This window comes from Coregonus lavaretus, assembly GCF_964263955.1.
Source record: "Coregonus lavaretus genome assembly, contig: HAP1_SCAFFOLD_350, whole genome shotgun sequence".
Lineage (NCBI taxonomy): Eukaryota > Metazoa > Chordata > Actinopteri > Salmoniformes > Salmonidae > Coregonus > Coregonus lavaretus.
Window position 1 is genome coordinate 401,944 of NW_028160042.1, and position 26,983 is coordinate 428,926.

The 26,983-nt window shown below is 41.6% G+C and overlaps 1 protein-coding gene across 1 annotated transcript; it reads left to right on the forward strand.

The window, feature by feature from the left end:
* Positions 1 to 212: 212 nt before the first annotated feature.
* On the forward strand, positions 213 to 14,542 carry LOC311122250 (uncharacterized protein). Its single transcript, XM_084196639.1, has 2 exons — positions 213 to 676; positions 12,545 to 14,542. Exons 1-2 carry the CDS (start codon positions 424 to 426, stop codon positions 13,720 to 13,722), a joined length of 1,431 nt encoding a protein of 476 aa, XP_084052765.1. The 5' UTR covers positions 213 to 423; the 3' UTR covers positions 13,723 to 14,542.
* Positions 14,543 to 26,983: the final 12,441 nt, after the last annotated feature.

Sequence of the window (26,983 nt, forward strand, 5' to 3'; positions counted from 1 at the left end):
ACTGGTTATTTACCAATTATTTGTTTACATTGTTTGCCAGAATATAGTTTTTGTTCAACTGTGTTACCCACTCCAGTCAGCAGATGGCGATGTGAGTCTTTCAGGTGATGATTCTTCCCACTCCAGTCAGCAGATGGCGATGTCAATCTTTCAGGTGATGATTCTTGCGTGACGTATTATCTATTGGACTGGACGGGATGCTTTTTCAACAACAACAATTCAGCCGCCTTGGTAGCTTGCTAGCCAACATAAATCCAAAACATTGAAGCTCTTTAGACCATTTTTGTGTATATTAACATCAGTGTTTGAAACACACTGTCTGTGTATTTACCAGTTACTCCATTTGATTTCATATTTACGTTATTAGCTATCTGGCTAAGTAACACTAGGCTAATGCTAACTAGCTAGATAACAGCCCCGACCATGAGCTCACTAAGCTACTCTCCTCCTTCTAAAGAAGAGGTCTGCTGGACAGAGAAAGACGTTACAGTGAAAGAAGAGGAGGAAGAGGAGGCTGTCACAGTTAAAACAGAAGTAGAGGGTGAAGCTGTTGCCGTGAAAGAAGAGGAAGAAGTTACAGTGAAAGAGGAGGATGCAGTTTTTGGAGTGAAGGAGGAGGGGGAGATTACTGTCACATTGGAGGAAGAAGAGGAGACTGGAGAGCTGATTAACACCAGTAAGTAGTATTTTAAAAACAGTGGCACAAACTCTGTAGTTGTTGAACTATTGAACTAATGTGTCGTCTTAAAGACTGCGGTCAAGTGATCCGTCATTCGCAAAACGTGGTCAAGCCACCCACCCTTCTGTTTCCGCCTGAATTTTCTTACGGAATAGATACCACTTAACTGTACCGCGTGTTTTCTGGGAGGGAAACTGAGTCGGATGCTCTCTAATGCTCCGACAGAAACGATAGCTACAAATCATTCCAAGCAAACAGTTTGAGCCAAACTTATTCAATCTTTCATAATCAAAATGATACCAAATCGTTAATTTTATTTTTGCACCTTATAAAAATTACTTTGATATCACGGGTAGAGTGAGGCTGCTAGAGTGAGGCTGCAGAGGTTGCAGTTGGTAAAAAAAATAACATATCTACACACAAATACCCCATAATGACAAAGTGAAAACAGGTTTTTAGAACTGTTTGCAAATGTATAAAAAAATAAAACATTAAACTGAAAAATGCACATTTACATAATTATTCAGACCCTTTACTCAGTACTTTGTTGAAGTACCTTTGACATTTTACATTTTACATTTTAGTCATTTAGCAGACGCTCTTATCCAGAGCGACTTACAGGAGCAATTAGGGTTAAGTGCCTTGCTCAAGGGCACATTTACGTCATTTAGCAGACGCTCTTATCCAGAGCGACTCACAAATTGGTGCATTCACCCTATAGCCAGTGGGATAACCACTTTACAATTTTGGGGGGGGGGGGAAGGATTACTTTATCCTATCCCAGGTATTCCTTAAAGAGGTGGGGTTTCAAATGTCTCCGGAAGGTGGTGAGTGACTCCGCTGTCCTGGCGTCGTGAGGGAGCTTGTTCCACCATTGGGGTGCCAGAGCAGCGAACAGTTTTGACTGGGCTGAGCGGGAACTATGCTTCCGCAGAGGAAGGGGGGCCAGCAGGCCAGAGGTGGATGAACGCAATGCCCTCGTTTGGGTGTAGGGACTGATCAGAGCCCGAAGGTACAGAGGTGCCGTTCCCCTCACTGCTCCATAGGCAAGCACCATGGTCTTGTAACGGATGCGAGCTTCAACTGGAAGCCAGTGGAGTGTGCGGAGGAGGGGGGTGACGTGAGAGAACTTGGGAAGGTTGAACACCAGACGGGCTGCGGCGTTCTGGATGAGTTGTAGGGGTTTAATGGCACAGGCAGGGAGGCCAGCCAACAGCGAGTTGCAGTAATCCAGACAGGAGATGACAAGTGCCTGGATTAGGACCTGTGCCGCTTCCTGTGTAAGGCAGGGTCGTACTCTCCGAATGTTGTAGAGCATGAACCTGCAGGAGCGGGTCACCGCCTTTGATGTTAGCGGAGAACGACAGGGTGTTGTCCAGGGTCACGCCAAGGCTCTTCGCACTCTGGGAGGAGGACACAACGGAGTTGTCAACCGTGATGGCGAGATCATGGAACGGGCAGTCCTTCCCCGGGAGGAAGAGCAGCTCCGTCTTGCCAGGGTTCAGCTTGAGGTGGTGATCCGTCATCCATACTGATATGTCTGCCAGACATGCAGAGATGCGATTCGCCACCTGGTTATCAGAAGGGGGAAAGGAGAAGATTAGTTGTGTATCGTCAGCGTAGCAATGATAGGAGAGGCCATGTGAGGATATGACAGAGCCAAGTGACTTGGTGTATAGGGAGAAAAGGAGAGGGCCTAGAACTGAGCCCTGGGGGACACCAGTGGTGTGAGCACGTGGTGCGGAGACAGCTTCTCGCCACGCCACTTGGTAGGAGCGACCGGTCAGGTAGGACGCAATCCAGGAGTGAGCCGCGCCGGAGATGCCCAGCTCGGAGAGGGTGGAGAGGAGGATCTGATGGTTCACAGTATCAAAGGCAGCAGACAGGTCTAGAAGGACAAGAGCAGAGGAGAGAGAGTTAGCTTTAGCAGTGCGGAGAGCCTCCGTGACACAGAGAAGAGCAGTCTCAGTTGAATGACCAGTCCTGAAACCTGACTGGTTTGGATCAAGAAGGTCATTCTGAGAGAGATAGCAAGAGAGTTGGCTAAAGACAGCACGCTCAATAGTTTTGGAAAGAAAAGAAAGAAGGGATACTGGTCTGTAGTTGTTGACATCAGTGGGATCGAGTGTTGGTTTTTTGAGAAGGGGAGCAACTCTCGCTCTCTTGAAGACGGAAGGGACATGGCCAGCGGTCAAGGATGAGTTGATCAGCGAGGTGAGGTAGGGGAGAAGGTCACCGGAGATGGTCTGGAGAAGAGAGGAGGGGATGGGGTCAAGCGGGCAGGTTGTTGGGCAGCCTGCAGTCACAAGTCGCAGGATTTTATCTGGAGAGAGAGGGGAGAAAGAAGTCAAAGCATAGGGTAGGGCAGTGTGAGTAGGACCAGCAGTGTCATTAGACTTAACAAACGAGGATCGGATGTCGTCAACCTTCTTTTCAAAGTGGTTGACGAAGTCATCCACAGAGAGAGAGGAGGGGGGGGGGGGGGGATTCAGGAGGGAGGAAAATGTGGCAAAGAGCTTCCTAGGGTTAGAGGCAGATGCTTGGAATTTAGAGTGGTAGAAAGTGGCCTTAGCAGCAGAAACAGATGAAGAAAAATGTAGAGAGGAGGGAGTGAAAAGATGCCAGGTCGGCAGGGAGTTTAGTTTTCTTCCATTTCCGCTCCGCTGCCCGGAGCTCTGTTCTGTGAGCTCGCAATGAGTCATCAAGCCACGGAGCTGGAGGGGAGGACCGAGCCGGCCGGGAGGATAGGGGACACAGAGAGTCAAAGGATGCAGAAAGGGAGGAGAGGAGGGTTGAGGAGGCAGAATCAGGAGATTGGAGGGAGAAGGATTGAGCAGAGGGAAGAGATGATAGGATGGAAGAGGAGAGAGTAGTGGGAGAGAGAGAGCGAAGGTTGCGGCGGCGCATTACCATCTGTGTAGGGGCAGAGTGAGTAGTGTGGGAGGAGAGCGAGAGAGAAAAGGAAACAAAGTAGTGGTCGGAGACATGGAGGGGAGTTGCAGTGAGATTAGTAGAGGAGCAGCATCTAGTGAAGATGAGGTCAAGCGTATTGCCTGCCTTGTGAGTAGGGGGGGACAGTGAGAGGGTGAGGTCAAAAGAGGAGAGGAGTGGAAAGAAGGAGGCAGAGAGAAATGAGTCAAATGTGGACATAGGGAGGTTGAAATCCCCCAAAACTCTGAGGGGTGAGCCATCCTCAGGAAAGGAACTTATCAAGGCGTCAATCTCATTGATGAACTCTCCAAGGGAACCTGGAGGGCGATAGATGACAAGGATATTAAGCTTAAATGGGCTAGTGACTGTGACAGCATGGAATTCAAATGAGGAGATAGACAGGTGGGTTAGGGGAAAAATTGAGAATGTCCACTTGGGAGAGATGAGGATTCCTGTGCCACCACCCCTCTGACCAGATGCTCTCGGGGTATGCGAGAACACATGGTCAGACGAGGAGAGAGCAGTAGGAGTAGCAGTGTTTTCAGTGGTAATCCATGTTTCCGTCAGCGCCAGGAAGTCGAGGGACTGGAGGTTAGCATAGGCTGGGATGAAGTCAGCTTTGTTGGCAGCAGAACGGCAGTTCCAGAGGCTGCCTGAGACCTGGAACTCCAGGTGTGGGGTGCGTGCAGGGACCACCAGGTTAGAGAGGCAGCAGCCACGCGGTGTGAGGCGTTTGTGTAGCCTGTGCAGAGAGGAGAGAACAGGGATAGGCAGAGGCATAGTTGACAGGCTGTAGCAAATGGCTACAATAATGCAGAGGAGATCGGAATGAAATGAACTAAACATCTGGAAGAGGAGAGAGCAGGGCCTCCCTCACCAAAACTTCCACCTCAGAAACTATAATTGTTTCACTGAACCACCCGAACAAAAACTCTCCCAACTTCCACCTTTAGAAATCAGAATTGTTGTGAACCACAGCGGTTCAATGTTTAAAGGAGTAGACTCAACCCACTTTATTCAGCTAGCTAACTATGACACCATAGCTAACTAGCATGCTAGCATCCAATAACACACAGTTTAGCACCAACACTTGGTCACAACAAACCACCAATAGTGTGTTAACACACTAAGCAGATAATTTGTGTCCGTGTCTAGTTCCTTTCATAACGCAGCAATAATTAAACGTTGGCTAGCTTAGCACAAATATATTGTATTTAGCTGCCACAGTACAGCACACAATGGCTACTGTGTTGACTCTGTTCGAAAAACGGCTAGCTAGCTAGCTTCGTGCTACACCGAAGACAATGCCAACCTACAGTAACTACCCACAACAGCCCACGATGCCTAACTATGACACCATAGCTAACTAGCATGCTAGCATCCAATAACACACAGTTTAGCACCAATACTTGGTTACAACAGACTACCAATAGTGTGTTAACACACTAAACAGATCATTCGTGTCCGTGTCTAGTTCCTTTCATAACGCAGCAAAAATTAAACGTTGGCTAGCTAGCACATTAACATTGGAAACAACTCTCCATCGTTGCTAAACGTTACCAGTAGCTACCCGCTAGCTAGCTAGCCTCGTGCTTTCTCCGGGCTCCGCATTAAACAATACTTACCTACAATAATTACCTACGGAAACCTACAATAACTACCTAAATAAACTACCTACAATACCTAACTACAACTACCTACCTACGATCAAATGCATGGTTTAAGCTTTACTCAACACCATATAAGAAGCCAAGCTTACCTCAAGCTTACCTCCTGCTAGACTCCATAATGTTTCATCATTAGATGCTACAGTCCTCCTTTAAGACTCCACAATGTTTCATCATTAGATGCTACAGTCCTCCTTTAATACTCCATAATGTTTCATCATTAGATGCTACAGTCCTCCTTTAAGACTCCACAATGTTTCATCATTAGATACTACAGTCCTCCTTTAATACTCCATAATGTTTAATCATTAGATGCTACAGGCCTCCTTTAAGACTCCATGATGTTTCATCATTAGATGCTACAGTCCTCCTTTAAGACTCCATAATGTTTCATCATTAGATGCTACAGTCCTCCTTTAAGACTCCATAATGTTTCATCATTAGATGCTACAGTCCTCCTTTAAGACTCCATAATGTTTCATCATTAGATGCTACAGTCCTCCTTTAATACTCCATAATGTTTCATCATTAGATGCTACAGTCCTCCTTTAAGACTCCACAATGTTTCATCATTAGATACTACAGTCCTCCTTTAATACTCCATAATGTTTCATCATTAGATGCTACAGTCCTCCTTTAAGACTCCACAATGTTTCATCTGTAGGTGAAGCCTCCTTTAAGACTCCATAATGTTTCATCTGTTGGTGAAGCCTCCTTTAAGACTCCATAATGTTTCATCTGTAGGTGCTACAAAAGCAAAAATTGAAAGATGAGAATTGGTTTCATATTAATTGTATGAGTATGTAATTTCCCAAATGTTTTGTGGATACAATATACAGGTAACACTTGAGTCAATGAGGGATACAACGTATATTGAAAGCAGCTTCCACACAGCTGTGGTTCCTGAGTTAATTAAGTAATTAACATCCAGTCATGCTTAGGGTCATGTATAAAAATGCCCAGTTGACCATTATCTTGGCTACCATGGCTATAAGAAGAGATCTCAGAGACTTTGAAAGAGGCGTCTCAAAGGAGCGTAGGGGGTTTAAAGGGAGTTTGTGTCTCAGTCAATGGATCTCAACCTAATTTAACCCTTATGGGAGATTCTGGAGCGGCGCCTGAGACAGCGTTTTCCACCACCATCAACAAAACATAAAATGATTGAATTTCTCATCAAGGAATTGTGTCGCATCCCTCCAATAGAGCTCCAGAAACATGCAGAATCTATGCAAAGACACATTGAAGCTGTTGTGGGGTCCGAACGACCAAGACACTTTATGATGGGGTTTCCTTTATTTTGGCAGTTACGACACTTTATGTTGGGGATTCCTTTATTTTGGCAGTTACGACACTTTATGTTGGGGATTCCTTTATTTTGGCAGTTACGACACTTTATGTTGGGGATTCCTTTATTTTGGCAGTTACGACACTTTATGTTGGGGATTCCTTTATTTTGGCAGGTATGACACTTTGTGTTGGGGATTCCTTTATTTTGGTAGGTATGACACTTTGTGTTGGGGATTCCTTACAGAGTCTGATTAACTTGTGGAAACCATTTTTCTGTCTCTGTTTGTAGCATGAATAAAGTTAGATGTATGGCGAGCCAGCGCTAACTAGCGTTAGTGAAATGACTGGACGTCTACAGGTATTCTATGCTACTGTTACTTGTAGACTTCTAGTCTTTGCGCTAACACTAGGTACCAGAATTTCGCAGTATCTGTAAGATGTTTACCATCATAGAGTGGGCCTCCCAACAAAACATTATTAACAGTGGATCAAATGCAGCCTATGGCATTGATTGAAATACTGTAGTCCTCAATATCTGTTATTCTAGTGCTCTGCTCAGCCTAAAAACATGACATTCCATGAGAGCAAGATTATAGTTGGAACTCTACATCTTTTGTTTTTCAAATTACACCAAGATTCTTTTAAATGAGACATTCTTTTGTAAACTGGCCTCTGGTTTTTGAGGGATCTGGTTTGGATTCAACCTCCTAGCAAGAGAGTTGTGGAGGTTTCATTCAGGTCTCTATTTAAATAAACACTGTCTTTGGCAGGAGAAAGACCAGACTCAGAGGAAGCAGAGACGTCCAAACCAGCAAGACGATTCCACTGCTCCCACTGTGGAAAAGGTTTTAATCAGTTAAGGGACCTGAAACGACATGAGAGAATACACACAGGCGATAAACCTTTCCACTGCTCCCAGTGTGGAAAGAGTTTTAACCGGAAAGAATACCTGAAAGAGCATGAGAGAATACACACAGGGGAGAAGCGAGATAAACCTTTCCAATGCTCCCAATGTGGAAAGAGTTTTACCCAGTTAGCGAGCCTGAAAATACATGAGAGAATACACACAGGAGAGAAGCCTCATCACTGCTCCCAGTGTGGAAAGAGTTTTAACCTGAAAGGACAACTGAAAGAGCATGAGAGAATACACACAGGGGAGAAGCCCTACCCCTGCTCCCAATGTGAAAAGAGTTTTGCCTGGTTAGCTAACCTGAGAAGACATGAGATGACGCATACAGGAGAGAAGCCTCATCACTGCTCCCAGTGTGGAAAGAGTTTTAACCGGTTATGTCACCTGAGAAGTCATGAGAATACACACAGGACATAAGGATGTAGGCTGCTGAACAGAAGGACATAGGACAGATGTAGGCTGAACAGTAGGACCTAGGACAGATGTAGGCTGAACAGTAGGACATAGGACAGATGTAGGCTGAACAGTAGGACATAGGACAGATGTAGGCTGACCAGTAGGACATAGGACAGATGTAGGTCCAATACATGGTGGATCAGTAGGCCGTAGAGACTCTGAATGTGTCTTGTGTATTGACTTTCCAGTGTTTTCCGTACTGCATGTATTATAGTGGATTGGGTTTGTCGATTTGTTTGCTGGGTGCGTGTTTTGGTTTTTGCTCTAGCACAACTTATTCAGTTAACCAACTCATCATCAAGCTTTTCTGATTTGAATGGGCTGTGTAGTGTTAGAGGACCTGAGATGACATGAGAGAATACAGAGGCTTTGTTCTGACTGTTGTTTTGGACTGACAACTGTTCTGATTATTCTATTTTCCTTTAAGTTGTTGAAATGTTCCGTATTGACTGACCTTCATGTCTTAAAGTAATGATGGACTTGTCATTTCTCTTTGCTTATGTGAGCTGTTCTTGCCATAATATGGACTTGGTCTTTTACCAAATAGGGCCATCTTCTGTATACCACCCCTACCTTGGCACAACATAACTGGATTGGCTGAAATGCATTAAGAAGGAAAGAAATTCCACAAATGAACTTTTAACAAGGCACACCTGTTAATTGAAATGCATTGAAATACCTGTTGGAAGAATGCCAAGAGTGTGCAAAGCTGTCATCAAGGCAAAGGGTGGCTACTTTGAAGAATCTCAAATATATTTTGATTTAACACTGTTTTGGTTAATACATGATTCCATGTGTGTTATTTCATTTATTTTTTATTTTTTATTTCACCTTTATTTAACCAGGTAAGCCAGTTGAGAACAAGTTCTCATTTACAACTGCGACCTGGCCAAGATAAAGCAAAGCAGTGCGATAAAAACAACACAGAGTTACATATGGGGTAAAACAAAACAGAAAGTCAAAAATAAAACAGAAAATATATATACAGTGTGTGCAAATGTAGCAAGTTATGGAGGTAAGGCAATAGTTCATCATAGTTTTGATGTCTTCACTATTATTCTACAATGTAGAAAATAGTAAAAATTAAGAAAAACCCTTGAATAAGTAGGTGTTCTAAAACTTTTGACTGGTACTGTATATGAAAATGTTCTAAAATGTTTGACCGGTAGTGTGTGTGTGTGTATACACACACACACACACACACACACACACAGTTGAAGTCGGAAGTTTAAATACACTCCAATATATACACAGTTGAAGTCGGAAGTTTAAATACACTCCAATATATATATATATATACAGTTGAAGTCGGAAGTTTAAATACACTCCAATATATATATACACAGTTGAAGTCGGATGTTTAAATACACTCCAATATATATATATATATATACACAGTTGAAGTCGGAAGTTTAAATACCCTCCAATATATATATATACACAGTTGAAGTCGGAAGTTTAAATACACTCCAATATATATATATATATATACACAGTTGAAGTCGGAAGTTTAAATACACTCCAATATATATATATACACAGTTGAAGTCGGAAGTTTAAATACACTCCAATATATATATATATACACAGTTGAAGTCGGAAGTTTAAATACACTCCAATATATATATATATATATATACACAGTTGAAGTCGGAAGTTTAAATACACTCCAATATATATATATACACAGTTGAAGTCGGAAGTTTAAATACACTCCAATATATATATATATACACAGTTGAAGTCGGAAGTTTAAATACCCTTCGGTTGGAGTCATTAAAACTCGTTTTTCAACCTCTCCACGGTTAGGACATCTACTTTGTGCTTGACACAAGTAATTTTTCCAACAATTGTTTACAGACAGATTATTTCACTTATAATTCATTTGCATCACAATTCCAGTGGGTCAGAAGTTTACATACAGTAAGTTGACTGTGCCTTTAAACAGCTTGGAAAATTCCAGAAAATGATGTCATGGCTTTAGAAGCTTCTGATAGGCTAATTGACATCATTTGAGTCAATTGGAGATGTACCTGTGGATGTATTTCAAGGCCTACCTTCAAACTAAGTGCCTCTTTGCTTGTCATCATGGGAAAATGAAAATAAATTAGCCAAGACCTCAAGTCTGGTTCATTCTTTGGAGCAATTTCCAAACGCCTGAAGTTACAACATTCATCTGTACAAACAATAGTACGCAAGTATAAACACCATGGGACCATGCAGCCATCATACCACTCAGGAAGGAGACTCGTTCCGTCCTAGAGATGAACATACTTTGGTGCAAAAACTGCAAATCAATCCCAGAACAACAGCAAAGGACCTTGTGAAGATGCTGGAGGAAACAGGTACAAAAGTATCTACATCCACATTAAAACGAGTCCTATATCGACATAACCTGAAAGGCCGCTCAGCAAGGAAGAAGCCACTGCTCCAAAACCGCCATAAAAAAAGCCAGACTACGGTTTGCAACTGCACATGGGGACAAAAATCATACTTTTTGGAGAAATGTCCTCTGGTCTGATGAAACAAAAAACAGAACTGTTTGGCCATAATGACCGTCGTTATGTTTGGAGGAAAATGGGGGAGCCTGCAAGCCGAAGAACACCATCCCAACCGTGAAACACGGGGGTGGCAGCATCATGCTGTGGGGGTGCTTTGCTGCAGGAGGGACTGGTGCACTTCACAAAACAGATGGTATCATGAGGAAGGATAATTATGTGGATATATTGAAGCAACATCTCAAGACATCAGTAAGGAAGTTAAAGCTTGGTCACAAATGGTTCTTCCAAATGGACAATGACCCCAAGCATACTTCCAAAGTTGTTGCAAAATGGCTTAAGGACAACAAAATCAAGGTATTGGAGTGGCCATCACAAAGCCCTGACCTCAATCCTATAGAAAATGTGTGGGCGGAACTGAAAAAGCGTTTGCGAGCAAGGAGGCCTACAAACCTGACTCAGTTACACCAGCTCTGTCATGAGGAATGGGCCAAAATTCACCCAACTTATTGTGGGAAGCTTGTGGAAGGCTACCCGAAACGTTTGACCCAAGTTAAACCATTTTAAAGGCAATGCTACCAAATACTAATTGAGTGTATGTACACTTCTGACTCACTGGGAATGTGATGAAATAAATAAAAGCTGAAATAAATCACTCTCTCTACTATTATCATCCATCCATCCATTGATTCTTGAAGAATATAACTTCTAAATGCCTCATGAGTTCAACTGTTACACTCCATGAGAACCCAAAATGTAAGCTTGTTTTTCTCCAATGTTTGTAAACATTGTAAATGTAAACAACAAACACTATATAGCCTCATAACATGTTTAAAACAATAATGTTGATATCATGGATGGTCAGTCCTTGCATCCATAGCTCTGTCTATTCATCTTACATTACATTTCTCCCATCCCTCAGCTGTTTACCAAAACAGAGGCAGGGTTGACCGTTTTGTTGTTGTTTCATCTGTGGATTTTGCCCTTTAAACAGCTGCATATTATCAAGATATCAAAGTGTCCCCAACACAAAGGTAAACAATAGGCCTGTAGTAAATGCAGCATTTCGTCTTTCACGTGTAAATAGTACTTTTTCAGTAGTGCTCAAAAGCATGCAGCGTTCTAAGGCGTCACCACAGATCCTGGTTAGATCCCAGCCGGCCGTGAACCGGGATGACCCATGATGCGGCGCCCAGTTGGCCCAGCGTCGTCCGGCTCAGGGGAGGGTTTGGCCGGCCCGGGTTTGTCCTTGTCCCATTGCGCTCTGGCTCCTCCTGTGGCCGGCCGGGCGCAACAGTACGGTGTTCCCTCCGACACGTTGGTGCTGCTGGCTTCCGGGTTAAGCCAGCATTGTGTCAAGAAGTAGTGCGGCTCTCGACCTTCGTGGTCTGTGAGTGCCAGAAATCTTGCTTGTTTGTAGGTGACCAAATACTTATTTTCCACCATAATTTGCAAATAAATTCATTAAAAATCCTACGATGTGATTTTCTGGATTTTTTTCTCATTTTGTCTGTCATAGTTGACGTGTACCTATTTACAATTACAGGCCTCTCTCATCTTTTTAAGTGGGAGAACTTGCACAATTGGTGGCTGACTAAATACTTTTTTTCCCCACTGTATGTATTGGCAATAATTCATTTCCAATAGGGAGGCATGGAATAATGGATAGCATGGCAATTACAAATGTATATTTTGTCAGGCTGGATGTTTGACATATGAGTAGGTGATTTGAGTCATGCTTCTTCAGTAGTGGAATAAAGACAATTAGCACTTGAATATTGTCAAGAAATACTGGAGTGATGTAAGATTGTTAATAAAATTGTTCATAGACGCATGTGTTATCCTGCGTCAATGTTTATAGGCTGCAAGTACGTTGAATGAAGTTGTTTTCAAGTCGTTGAAACAACGACCTGAGAAATCTCTTCAACTTTCACTTTCAACCAAAACCGAACATAGATTGGACCTCGAGCGTAGTCTTCTTTTCAACAACATTTTGCAAGGTGGGATAGCCCAATGTCAAAACACAGTTTTAACGTGTCCAAATCAATAACCAATATGCAGAGTTGTGGAGGTTTCATTCAGGTCTCTGTTTAAATAAACGCTCTGTCTTTGGCAGGAGAAAGACCAGATTCAGAGGAACCAGAGACGTCCAAACCAGCAAGACGATTCCACTGCACCCACTGTGGAAAAGGTTTTAATCAGTTAAGGGACCTGAAACGACACGAGAGAATACACACAGGGGAGAAGCCTTTCCAATGCTCCCAGTGTGGAAAGAGTTTTTCCTTGTTAGCGAGCCTGAAAATACATGAGAGGATACACACAGGGGAAAAGCCTCATCACTGCTCCCAGTGTGGAAAGAGTTTTACCCAGTTGGGACACCTGAAAGTGCATGGGAGAATACACACAGGGGAAAAGCCTCATCACTGCTCCCAGTGTGGAAAGAGTTTTAACCGGAAAGAATACCTGAAAGAGCATGAGAGAATACACACAGGGGAGAAGCGAGAGAAGACGTACCGCTGCTCCCACTGTGGAAAGGGTTTTAACCAGTTAGGGGACCTCAAACGACATGAGACAATACACACAGGGGAGAAGCCTCATCACTGCTCCCAGTGTAGAAAGGGTTTTAACCAGTTAAGGGACCTGAAACGACATGAGAGAATACACACAGGGGAGAAGCCTTTCCAATGCTCCCAGTGTAGAAAGAGTTTTACCCAGTTAGGGAGCCTAAAAATACATGAGAGAATACACACAGGAGATAAGCCTCATCACTGCTCCCAGTGTAGAAAGAGTTTTACCCAGTTAGGACACCTGAAAGTGCATGTGAGAATACACACAGGGGAAAAGCCTTATCACTGCTCCCAGTGTGGAAAGAGTTTTAACCGGAAAGAATACCTGAAAGAGCATGAGAGAATACACACAGGGGAGAAGCGAGATAAACCTTTCCAATGCTCCCAGTGTGGAAAGAGTTTTTCACAGTTAGGGAACATGAAACAACATGAGAGGACACACACAGGAGAGAAGCCTCATCACTGCTCCCAGTGTGGAAAGAGTTTTACCCAGTTAGGACACCTGAAAGTGCATGAGAGAATACACACAGGGGAGAAGTGCTACCACTGCTCCCAATGTGAAAAGAGTTTTGCCTGGTTAGGGTACCTGAAAATACATGAGAGAATACACACAGGAGAGAAGCCTCATCACTGCTCCCGGTGTGGAAAGAGTTTTACCCAGTTAGGTCACCTGAAACAGCATGAGAGAATACACACGGGAGAAGCCGTACCACTGCTCCCAATGTGAAAAGAGTTTTGCCTGGTTAGGTCACATGAGAAGACATGAGAGGACGCACACAGGAGATAAGGATGTAGGCTGCTGAACAGTGGGACACAGGACAGATGTAGGCTGAACAGTAGGACATAGGACAGATGTAGGATACTGACCAGTAGGACATAGGACAGATGTAGGATACTGAACAGTAGGACATAGGACATATGTAGGATACTGAACAGTAGGACATAGGACAGATGTAGGTCCAATACATGGTGGATCAGTAGGCCGTAGAGACTGAATATGTCTTGTGTATTGACTTTCCAGTGTTTTCCAGTTTTCCGTACTGAAGTAGAGTGATGAAGTAGAGTGATGGAGTGCTGCATCAGATGACCTGGCCTCCACAATCACCCGACCTGAACCTCAATTGAGATGGTTTGGGATGAGTTGGACCGCAGAGTGAAGGAAACAAATCCAACAAGTGCTCAGCATATGTGGGAACTCCTTCAAGACTGTTGGAAAAGCATTCCTCATGAAGCTGGTTGAGAGAATGCCAAGCTGTCATCAAGGCAAAGGGTGGCCATTTTGAAGAATGTAAATATAAAATATATATTGATTTGTTTAACACTTTTTGGTTACTACATGATTCCATATGTGATTTTTCATAGTTTTGATGTCTTCACCATTATTCAACAATGTATAAAATTGTAAAAATAAAGAAAAACCCTTGAATGAGTAGGTGTGTCCAAACATTTGACTGGTACTGTACATCTACATGATGTATCGTTACACAATGTAGGCGCAGTATAGACCCAACTGCATATCTTGATATTATTGTAACCTTATGTTTAAAATACTCACTCATTAAAAATCTGTAATGATCAACACATGATTCTCTTTGTACTTTTACATATCATTTTATTATTTAATAAAATACATGAAAAACAAATGTTTTGTTTATAAATAAAATAAAGATTTTACCTGACGTTATTACTAACTGCAGTCAGCAGGTGGCGATGTGGGTCTTTCAGGCAATGCTGCCATTGTGACGTATAATCTAGCGGGCAGAGGCTGCTGTCAAGAAACACTGGCATGTTTTATCATCGGACCCAGCTCTGCCAGCTTATTGTACAAAGGAGAGGTCGCAATTTACGCGACATGTTGGTCGATGACAACTGCCAAAATGAGCCAGGCTCGTTTCCGCCCTCTTCTGAACGGCAGCTATAAATGCAGAGGCTGCGCACAGTGCAACGATATGCCACCCAAATACAGGAAAACGGTTCCAAATAAATGGCATTATTAGGTGCTCCTCCACCCATGTCATCTCCATGATTAAATGTCCATGTGGGCTGTGGGATGTAGATAAAACCTCTCGTTCTCTCAAACCAGAGAATTCCTGAACATAAAAGTTCAACCGGAAGAAACGACAGGGATTATCCAGTCGCAGTACATTTTATTGACCAAAAACATGACATTTCTACCTTTTTAGATTTAGTGTCAAAGAGGGAGTCAAGATATCAGACAGACTAGGCGATATAAAGAACTCTTGAGTAAAAGAGAATGTTTGGGGATTTTCACCCTCCAGACATTATTCCCTAAAGGTAAATAAATAAAAATATAAATATAAATAATTAAATATCATTAATCACAATGGTTAGTCTTTTCAAATTAACAGGACAACGTTCTGAACGTATTCATATGACTACATTTATCCTAACCGGAAACATAACAAACAGCCGCGGGGAGAAGTCAAAAGATCCTAGAAGTCGGGCTATAAATGGTCAAATCCAGAATAAATATAAGTTAGCCGAATTGTTCAGTCTTGATCTATGATCAAAATAGGCTGGGACGTGTTCGGGTTCCCTTACAGAAAAAAAAACGCAATCAGAGAGCAGTATAACTGCAATTACTGCGTCCAAAATACCACAGTCGACTGCAGTTACAGCACTTTTACAGCAGTTTAAAAAACTGCAATATTTTATTGTAAGGGTTGGGTTTAGGCTATAGGTTATGGGGAAGAACGCAACTGCACTGAAACGAATAGCCTGATTCAATGCAATTCCCCACTCCTGGACATCAACACTGTGTTTATAGGCATAACCTACCACTCAATTCCGGAGCATTTAAAACAACCATATTTTCTGTGGGATAATGAATAAGCCAACAACGGGTAGCCGATGCTTTTTGCCATTCGCTATAACAAGGGTTAGAACTACATCGTCACACACGCCCTCAAGTTCAAGACCTGCTTTTAACCATAACACGTGAAGCCCTCCATAGAAATTGATAGCATATAGCCTAAGGAGTGCGTGGTGACAGTGATTTGCGTCTATTAAACAGGTAAACTTGTGGTAAACTGGGAACTCTGGGGGGAAAAGAGGTCAAATCATGACATCAGTGATTTTCAGGTCGGAAAGTCGGAGATGTAGAAAGATTTCCGAATTGGAAATAAGAGTTGAATCACCATTGAAATAAAATTGTTCCTAGTCAGAGCTTGTTTTTTTCTGAGCGACTTTAAAGGGGAAATAAGCAATTTGCTACATCCAATTTCAAACTTTTAAATTAATGATTTATGTACCCATTGACTCTTTAAGAATATAAACGTATACATGCCTAATGAGCTTAGTTCAACTGCCGTACCCCATCAGAAACCAACCTGTTTAACTCCATTGTTTTGTAAACATTGTAAACACTGTTCGCCTGAAAACATGGATAAACTAGAATTTAAAATATCATCTTGCATCCATAGCTCTGTGAATTTGAGAGTGGTTGTATTTCTCCAGCCTCAGCTTTTTACCAAAACAGTGGTGGGGTATCCGCTTTGTTATTGTTTGAACTGCAGATCCCCTGTAAAGGAAAAGTCATAACAGGGTTCATTATAACAGGGTTTATTTTAATTATTGATAAACATGCACCTGTTTGGTAACTGACTGTTAGAACTGTAAAGGCTCCGTGGATTGATGAGGAATTGAAAAACTGTCTGGTTGAAAGAGACGGGGCAAAAGGAGTGGCTAATAAGTCTGGCTGCACATCTGACTGGTTGACTTACTGCAAATTGAGAGATTATGTGACTAAACTCAACAAAAAGAAGAAGAAACTGTATTATGAAGCCAAGATCAATGATATAAAGAATGATGGAAAACAAATTTGGAGCACTTTAACTGAAATATGGGTAGAATGACATTCAACTCCATCTTTCATCGAATCAGATGGCTTATTCATCACAAACCATTTGATGTTGCCAATTATTTTAATGATTACTTAATTGGCAAAGTGGGCAAACTTAGGCAGGAAATGCCAACAAGGAACAGTGAGCCATCGTATTCATGCATAAAAAAACAAATAATGAAAGAAAAGCATTGAAAGTTTTAATTTTGTAAAGTTAGTGTGGGAGAGGTGGAAAAAGTATTGTTATCGATCAATAATGACAAACCTCCTGGCATTGACAACTTAAATGGAAAGCTACTGAGTCTTTCAGGTGATGCTTCTTGCGTGACGTATATTCTAGTGGACGGGACGGGAGGCTTTTTCAAAAACAACAATTCAGCCGCCTTGGTAGCTTGCTAGCTAACATAAAACCAAAATATTGAAGCTCTTTAGACCATGTTTGTGTATATTAACATCAGTGTTTTAAACACACTGTCTGTGTATTTAGCAGTTACTCCATTTGATTTCACATTTACGTTATTAGCTATCTGGCTAAGTAACACGAGGCTAATGCTAACTAGCTGGCTAACATCCCCAACCATGAGCTCACTAAGCTACTCTCCTCCTCCTAAAGAAGAGGTCTGCTGGACAGAGAAAGACGTTACAGTGAAAGAAGAGGAGGATGTCACAGTTAAAACAGAAGTAGAGAGTGAAGCTGTTACAGTGAAAGAAGAGGAAGAAGTTACAGTGAAAGAAGAGGAAGAAGGTTTCAGAGTGAAAGAGGAGGATGCAGTTTTTGGAGTGAAGGAGGAGGGGGAGATTACTGTCACATTGGAGGAAGAAAAGGAGACGGGAGAGCTGATTAACACCAGTAAGTAGTATTTTAAAAACAGTGGCACAAACTCTGTAGTTGTTGAACTATTGAACTAATGTGTCGTCTTAAAGACTGCGGTCAAGTGATCCGTCATTCGCAAAACGTGGTCAAGACACCCACCCTTCTGTTTCCGCCTGAATTTTCTTACCGAATAGATACCACTTAACTGTACCGCATGTTTTCTGGGAGGGAAACTGAGTCGGATGCTCTCTAATGCTCCCGACAGAAACGATAGCTACAAATAATTATAAAAATTACTTTGATATCACGGGTAGAGTGAGACTGCAGAGGTTGCAGAAGCCTAACGTTGGTGCTGTTTAGGAAATGTTAAATTGTCAAAGCAAGATGTGTTTACGGTCATGATACACACACAGGAAGATCTAAATGATCTTGATATGTTTTTAGTATATAATTAATCCAGTGACCTTTGCTTACCATACGATGTCCATATTATGCCAACTTAAAATATGGGTTGATATAATTACTTATTCTATATTACAGTTAACTTTGAAGTAAAATTGGATGGTAAACATTTTGTCATGTCTGCCACTAGTCCGTCACTAATCCATGTTCATTAACATGGCGTTATGCTGGCTTCAACATGGGGGAACACTAGTTTACTGCTCAGTGCATTAGGAAAGGATTCAGACCCCTTAACTTTCTCCACATTTTGTTACGTTAAAGCCTTATTCTAAAATGGATTAGATCTTTTTTTCCCCTCATCAATCTATACACAATACCCCATAATGACAAACTGTTTTTGCTAATTTATAAAGAAAAATACTGAAATATCACATTTACATAAGTATTCAGACCCTTTACTCAGTACGTTGTTGAAGTACCTTTGGCAGTGATTACAGCCTCGAGTCTTCTTGGCTATGACGCTACAAGCTTGGCACACCTGTATTTGGGGAGTTTCTCCCATTCTTCTCTGCAGATCCTCTCAAGCTCTGTCAGGTTGGATGGGGAGTGTCGCTGCACAGCTATTTTCAGGTCTCTCCATAGATGTTCGATCAGGTTCAACTCTGGGCTCAGGCTGGGCCACTCAAGGACATTCAGAGACTTGTCCCGATGCCACTCCTGTGTTGTCTTGGCTGTGTGCTTAGGGTCATTGTCCTGTTGGAAGGTGAACATTCGCACCAGTCTGAGGTCATGAGCGCTCAGGAGCAGGTTTTCATCAAGGATCTCTCTGTACTTTGCTCCGTTCATCTTTCCCTCAATCCTGACAAGTCTCCCAGTCACTGCCTCTGAAAAACATCCCCACAACTATCCCAAAACATGGACATAGGACAGATGTAGGATACTGAACAGTAGGACATAGGACAGATGTAGGTCCAATACATGGTGGGTCAGTAGGCCGTAGAGACTCTGAATGTGTCTTGTGTATTGACTTTCCAGTGTTTTCCGTACTGCATGTATTATAGTTTATTGGGTTTGTGGATTTGTTTGCTGGGTGCGTGTTTTGGTTTTTGCTCTAGCACAACTTATTCAGTTAACCAACTCATCATCAAGCTTTTCTGATTTGAAATGGCTGTGTAGTGTTAGAGGACCTGAGATGACATGAGAGAATACAGAGGCTTTGTTCTGACTGTTGTTTTGGACTGACAACTGTTCTGATTATTCTATTTTCCTTTAAGTTGTTGAAATGTTCCGTATTGACTGACCTTCATGTCTTAAAGTAATGATGGACTTGTCATTTTTCTTTGCTTATTTGAGCTGTTCTTGCCATAATATGGACTTGGTATTTTACCAAATAGGGCTATCTTCTGTATATCCCCCCTTACCTTGTCACAACACAACTGATTGGCTCAAACTCATTAAGAAGGAAATAAATTCCACAAATGAACTTTTAACAAGGCACACCTGTTAATTGAAATGCATTGAAATACCTGATGAAAGAATGCCAAGAGTGTGCAAAGCTGTCATCAAGGCAAAGGGTGGCTACTTTGAAGAATCTCAAATATATTTTGATTTAACACTGTTTTGGTTAATACAGGATTCCATATGTGTTATTTCATTTTTTTTTTTTTTTTTTTATTCCACCTTTATTTAACCAGGTAAGCCAGTTGAGAACAAGTTCTCATTTACAACTGCGACCTGGCCAAGATAAAGCAAAGCAGTGCGATAAAAACAACAACACAGAGTTACATATGGGGTAAAACAAAACATAAAGTCAAAAATACAACAGAAAACATATATACAGTGTGTGCAAATGTAGCAAGTTATGGAGGTAAGGCAATAGTTCATCATAGTTTTGATGTCTTCACTATTATTCTACAATGTAGAAAATAGTAAAAATTAAGAAAAACCCTTGAATGAGAAGGTGTTCTAAAACTTTTGACTGGTACTGTATATGAAAATGTTCTAAAATGTTTGACCGGTAGTGTGTGTGTGTGTGTGTGTGTGTGTGTGTGTGTGTGTGTGTGTGTATATATATATATATATATATATATATATATATATATATATATATATATATATATATATATATACACACACAGTTGAAGTCGGAAGTTTAAATACACTCCAATATATATATATATATATACACAGTTGAAGTCGGAAGTTTAAATACACTCCAATATATATATATACTCTTAGGTTGGAGTCATTAAAACTCGTTTTTCAACCACTCCACGGTTAGAACATCTGCGTGACACAAGTAATTTTTCCAACATTTGTTTACAGACAGATTATTTCACTTATAATTCACTGTATCACAATTCCAGTGGGTCAGACGTTTACATACACTAAGTTGGCTGTGCCTTTAAACAGCTTGGAAAATTCCAGAAAATGATGTCATGGCTTTAGAAGCTTCTGATAGGCTAATTGACATCATTTGAGTCAATTGGAGATGTACCTGTGGATGTATTTCAAGGCCTACCTTCAAACTAAGTGCCTCTTTGCTTGTCATCATGGGAAAATGAAAATAAATCAGCCAAGACCTCAGAAAAGAAATGGTAGATCTCCACAAGTCTGGTTCATCCTTGGGAGCAATTTCCAAACTCCTGAAGGTACAACATTCATCTGTACAAACAATAGTACGCAAGTATAAACACCATGGGACCACGCAGCCGTCATACCGCTCAGGAAGGAGACGCGTTCCGTCCTAGAGATGAACATACTTTGGTGCAAAATCTGCAAATCAATCCCAGAACAACAGCAAAGGACCTTGTGAAGATGCTGGAGGAAACAGGTACAAAAGTATCTACATCCACATTTAAAACGAGTCCTATATCGACATAACCTGAAAGGCCGCTCAGCAAGGAAGAAGCCACTGCTCCAAAACCGCCATAAAAAAGCCAGACTACGGTTTGCAACTGCACATGGGAACAAAAATCATACTTTTTGGAGAAATGTCCTCTGGTCTGATGAAACAAAAACAGAACTGTTTGGCCATAATGACCATCGTTATGTTTGGAGGAAAATGGGGGAGCCTGCAAGCCGAAGAACACCATCCCAACCGTGAAACACGGGGGTGGCAGCATCATGCTGTGGGGGTGCTTTGCTGCAGGAGGGACTGGTGCACTTCACAAAATAGATGGCATCATGAGGAAGGAAAATTATGTGGATATATTGAAGCAACATCTCAAGACATCAGTCAGGAAGTTAAAGCTTGGTCGCAAATGAGTCTTCCAAATGGACAATGACCCCAAGCATACTTCCAAAGTTGTTGCAAAATGGCTTAAGGACAACAAAGTCAAGGTATTGGAGTGGCCATCACAAAGCCCTGACCTCAATCCTATAGAAAATGTGTGGGCAGAACTGAAAAAGCATGTGCGAGCAAGGAGGCCTACAATCCTGACTCAGTTACACCAGCTCTGTCATGAGGAATGGGCCAAAATTCACCCAACTTATTGTGGGAAGCTTGTGGAAGGCTAGTTTTGTTTTTATCCAAGCTTTTAAACATTGTAAATGTAAACAAACACTATATAGCCTCATAACATGTTTAAAACAATAATGTTGATATCATGGATGGTCAGTCCTTGCATCCATAGCTCTGTCTGGTTACATTTCTCCCATCCCTCAGCTGTTTACCAAAACAGAGGCAGGGTCGACCGTTTTGTTATTGTTTCATCTGTGGATTTTGCCCTTTAAACAGCTGCATATTATCAAGATATCAAAGTGTCCCCAACACAAAGGTAAACAATAGGCCTGTAGTAAATGCAGCATTTCGTCTTTCACGTGTAAATAGTACTTTTTCAGTAGTGCTCAAAAGCATGCAGCGTTCTAAGGCGTCACCACAGATCCTGGTTAGATCCCAGCCGGCCGTGAACCGGGATGACCCATGATGCGGCGCCCAGTTGGCCCAGCGTCGTCCGGCTCAGGGGAGGGTTTGGCCGGCCCGGGTTTGTCCTTGTCCCATTGCGCTCTGGCTCCTCCTGTGGCCGGCCGGGCGCAACAGTACGGTGTTCCCTCCGACACGTTGGTGCTGCTGGCTTCCGGGTTAAGCCAGCATTGTGTCAAGAAGCAGTGCGGCTCTCGACCTTCGTGGTCTGTGAGAGCCAGAAATCTTGCTTGTTTGTAGGTGACCAAATACTTATTTTCCACCATAATTTGCAAATAAATTCATTAAAAATCCTACAATGTGATTTTCTGGATTTTTTTCTCATTTTGTCTGTCATAGTTGACGTGTACCTATTTACAATTACAGGCCTCTCTCATCTTTTTAAGTGGGAGAACTTGCACAATTGGTGGCTGACTAAATACTTTTTTTCCCCACTGTATGTATTGGCAATAATTCATTTCCAATAAGGAGGCATGGAATAATTACAAATGTATATTTTGTCAGGCTGGATGTTTGAAATATGAGTAGGTGATTTGAGTCATGCTTCTTCAGTAGTGGAATAAAGACAATTAGCACTTGAATATTGTCAAGAAATACTGGAGTGATGTAAGATTGTTAATAAAATTGTTCATAGACGCATGTGTTATCCTGCGTCAATGTTTATAGGCTGCAAGTACGTTGAATGAAGTTGTTTTCAAGTCGTTGAAACAACGACCTGAGAAATCTCTTCAACTTTCACTTTCAACCAAAACGGAACATAGATTGGACCTCGAGCGTAGTCTTCTTTTCAACAACATTTTGCAAGGTGGGATAGCCCAATGTCAAAACACAGTTTTAACGTGTCCAAATCAATAACCAATATGCAGAGTTGTGGAGGTTTCATTCAGGTCTCTGTTTAAATAAACGCTCTGTCTTTGGCAGGAGAAAGACCAGATTCAGAGGAACCAGAGACGTCCAAACCAGCAAGACGATTCCACTGCACCCACTGTGGAAAAGGTTTTAATCAGTTAAGGGACCTGAAACGACATGAGAGAATACACACAGGGGAGAAACGAGAAAAGACATACCGCTGCTCCCACTGTGGAAAGGGTTTTATCCAGTTAGGGGACCTCAAACGACATGAGACAATACACACAGGAGATAAGCCTCATCACTGCTCCCACTGTGGAAAAGGTTTTAACCAGTTAAGGGACCTGAAACGACATGAGAGAATACACACAGGGGAGAAGCCTTTCCAATGCTCCCAGTGTGGAAAGAGTTTTTCCTTGTTAGCGAGCCTGAAAATACATGAGAGGACACACACAGGAGATAAGCCTCATCACTGCTCCCAGTGTGGAAAGAGTTTTACCCAGTTAGGACACCTGAAAGTGCATGTGAGAATACACACAGGGGAAAAGCCTTATCACTGCTCCCAGTGTGGAAAGAGTTTTAACCGGAAAGAATACCTGAAAGAGCATGAGAGAATACACACAGGGGAGAAGCGAGAGAAGACGTACCGCTGCTCCCACTGTGGAAAGGGTTTTAACCAGTTAGGGGACCTCAAACGACATGAGACAATACACACAGGGGAGAAGCCTTTCAAATGCTCCCAGTGTAGAAAGAGTTTTACCCAGTTAGGGAGCCTAAAAATACATGAGAGAATACACACAGGAGATAAGCCTCATCACTGCTCCCAGTGTGGAAAAAGTTTTAACCGGAAAGAATACCTGAAAGCGCATGAGAGAATACACACAGGGGAGAAGCTGGATAAACCTTTCCAATGCTCCCAGTGTGGAAAGAGTTTTTCACAGTTAGGGAACATGAAACAACATGAGAGGACACACACAGGAGAGAAGCCTCATCACTGCTCCCAGTGTGGAAAGAGTTTTACCCAGTTAGGACACCTGAAAGTGCATGAGAGAATACACACAGGGGAGAAGTGCTACCACTGCTCCCAATGTGAAAAGAGTTTTGCCTGGTTAGGGTACCTGAAAATACATGAGAGAATACACACAGGAGAGAAGCCTCATCACTGCTCCCGATGTGGAAAGAGTTTTACCCAGTTAGGTCACCTGAAACAGCATGAGAGAATACACACAGGGGAGAAGCCGTACCACTGCTCCCAATGTGAAAAGAGTTTTGCCTGGTTAGGTCACATGAGAAGACATGAGAGGACGCACACAGGAGATAAGGATGTAGGCTGCTGAACAGTGGGACATAGGACAGATGTAGACTGACCAGTAGGACATAGGACAGATGTAGGTCCAATACATGGTGGATCAGTAGGCCGTAGAGACTCTGAATGTGTCTTGTGTATTGACTTTCCAGTGTTTTCCGTACTGAAGTAGAGTGATGAAGTAGAGTGATGGAGTAGAGTGATGGAGTGCTGCATCAGATGACCTGGCCTCCACAATCACCCGACCTGAACCTCAATTGAGATGGTTTGGGATGAGTTGGACCGCAGAGTGAAGGAAACAAAGCCCACAAGTGCTCAGCATATGTGGGAACTCCTTCAAGACTGTTGGAAAATAATTCCTCATGAAGCTGGTCGAGAGAATGCCAAGCTGTCATCAAGGCAAAGGGTGGCCATTTTGAAGAATGTAAATATAAAATATATATTGATTTGTTTAACACTTTTTGGTTACTACATGATTCCATATGTGTTTTTTTCATAGTTTTGATGTCTTCACCATTATTCAACAATGTATAAAATAGTAAAAATAAAGAAAAACCCTTGAATGAGTAGGTGTGTCCATACATTGACTGGTACTGTACATCTACATGATGTATCGTTACACAATGTAGGCGCAGTATAGACCCAACTGCATATCTTGATATTGTTGTAACCTTATGTTTAAAATACTCACTCATTAAAAATCTGTTCTGATCAACACATGATTCTCTTTGTACTTTTACATATCATTTTATTCTTTAATAAAATACATGAAAAACTAACGTTTTGTTTGAAAATAAAATAAAGATTTTACCTAAAATGTTTACTTTTGGGCAATTTACAATATTGATTGAGGAACTATTTGCTGAGGAATGTGACTGTTTTTCTGGATTGTCTGAACTGTATTTTACTTTGTTTTGTACTTTCCGATTTTTATTAGATTTGGTCTATAAATGTTATGTGCAGGAAAGAGACCCTGGTCTCAATGGTGGCTTCCTGTTTAAATAAAGGTAAAAATATTGATTTATTTATTCATATTTATTGTATACAGTATATCAATGTAGAGCTCATGTAAACCATGATTGACCACACACTCCAGCACATTAGGTGGCGGCAAACACCCTGAAGGTTTGTTTGCGGACCACCATTATACCATAGAAGAAGATGCTTCTTCAACAACAACAACAACAACAACAAAGCTACTGCTTGCTAGCTAATATAAAACCGAAACATTGAAGTTCTTTTAGAACATTTTGGATATATTAATCTGAGTGTTTTGAACACAATTCTGTTTACGTATCTACTAGTTAATTTCAACTTAATTTCATTGTTCTATTTGTTGAGATTGATACTCAGCCTAGCACTAATGCTAATCGCTGATGCTAGTCACTAATTAGCTAACATCCCCCAACCATGAACTTAGCTACTCCCCTGCTAAAGAAGAGGAGGATATTACAGTGAAAGAAGAGGAAGAACATTTTAGAGAGGAAGAGGATGCTATCTCAATAAAAGGTGAAGGAGGAAGAGGAAGGAGAGGAGGAGGAGACTGAACACGACACCAGTGAGTATAGCTGCTCTTGTCAAAATAAAAGCATGGCATGTGTGCACAAAAAAAGGAAGAACTTGTGGGGGACTTTTATTTTGACATGAGGTAAGCAGAGAAAGTGGGTATGGAACAGACTGTTTAATAGATAGATATTCTGTCTCATTCCTCCCGTTTTAAGTACCAATAGTCCAGCCCACCGGTACAGTAGAGTATAGTACAGCACAGCAATGTTTCTGAAACTTACAGAAGGAAAATAACTCATCAGAAACTAAGTGTTGATATCCGTTGTAAAATAACTCATCAGAAACTAAGTGTTGATATCAGTTGTAAAATAACTCATCAGAAACTAAGTGTTGATATTAGTTCTAAAATAACTCATCAGAAACTAAGTGTTGATATCAGTTGTAAAATAAATCATCAGAAACTAAGTGTTGATATTAGTTGTAAAATAACTAATCAGAAACTAAGTGTTGATATCCGTTGTAAAATAACTCATCAGAAACTAAGTGTTGATATCAGTTGTAAAATAACTCATCAGAAACTAAATTGAAGTGTTGATATCAGTTGTAAAATAATTCATCAGAAACTAAGTGTTGATATCAGTTGTAAAATAACTCATCAGAAACTAAGTGTTGATATCAGTTGTCAGGGGTATTTACTTCAACATTATTGTGTTGATGTAGGCCATTTCTAATTCACACAATTTCTGGTAGATGTTTTCTAAGGCCCCTTTTACATCTGTTTGACCAGAAATCAAAGCCTTCACTTATGCCAATTTTTTTGCATATCAACAGTGAAGTTCAATAGTGTTTTAATTAGTGTTTTATTCAGGTATCTCTGTTTCAATAAACACTCTGTTTGTCTTTGGCAGGAGAGAGACCAGACTCAGAGGAACCAGAGCCAGAGATGTCCAAACCAGCGAGACCACACCACTGCTCACCACTGCGGGAAGAGTTTTACCCAGTTGGGGAGCCTAAAAGAACATGAGAAAACGTACACAGGGGAGAAGCCATATCACTGCTCTCAATGTGGTTTTGGAGGGAAAGAGGAGGAGGAGATGACCGTCACAGTGAAAGAAGAGGAAGACGGTTTTGGAGTTAGAGAGGATGGAGAGATAACTGTTACATTAGAAGAAGAAGAAGAAGAAGAAGAAGAAGAAGAAGAAGAAGAAGAAGAAGAAGAAGAGACTGGAGGTCTGATGAACACCAGTGAGTTCTATCTTAAACAGTGGCCCAAATTCTGCAGTTGCTGAACCGATGTCTCTGAATATCTCTTTCTGTAGTGCTT

What these genes read in the sequence shown, in the direction of transcription:
- LOC311122250 (XM_084196639.1), top strand. Translation starts at nt 424, where the DNA reads ATGAGCTCACTAAGCTACTCTCCTCCTTCTAAAGAAGAGGTCTGCTGG. An exon ending in TGGAGAGCTGATTAACACCA is followed by an intron (nt 677 to 12,544) that starts GTAAGTAGTATT and finishes TGTCTTTGGCAG; the next exon opens with GAGAAAGACCAGATTCAGAG.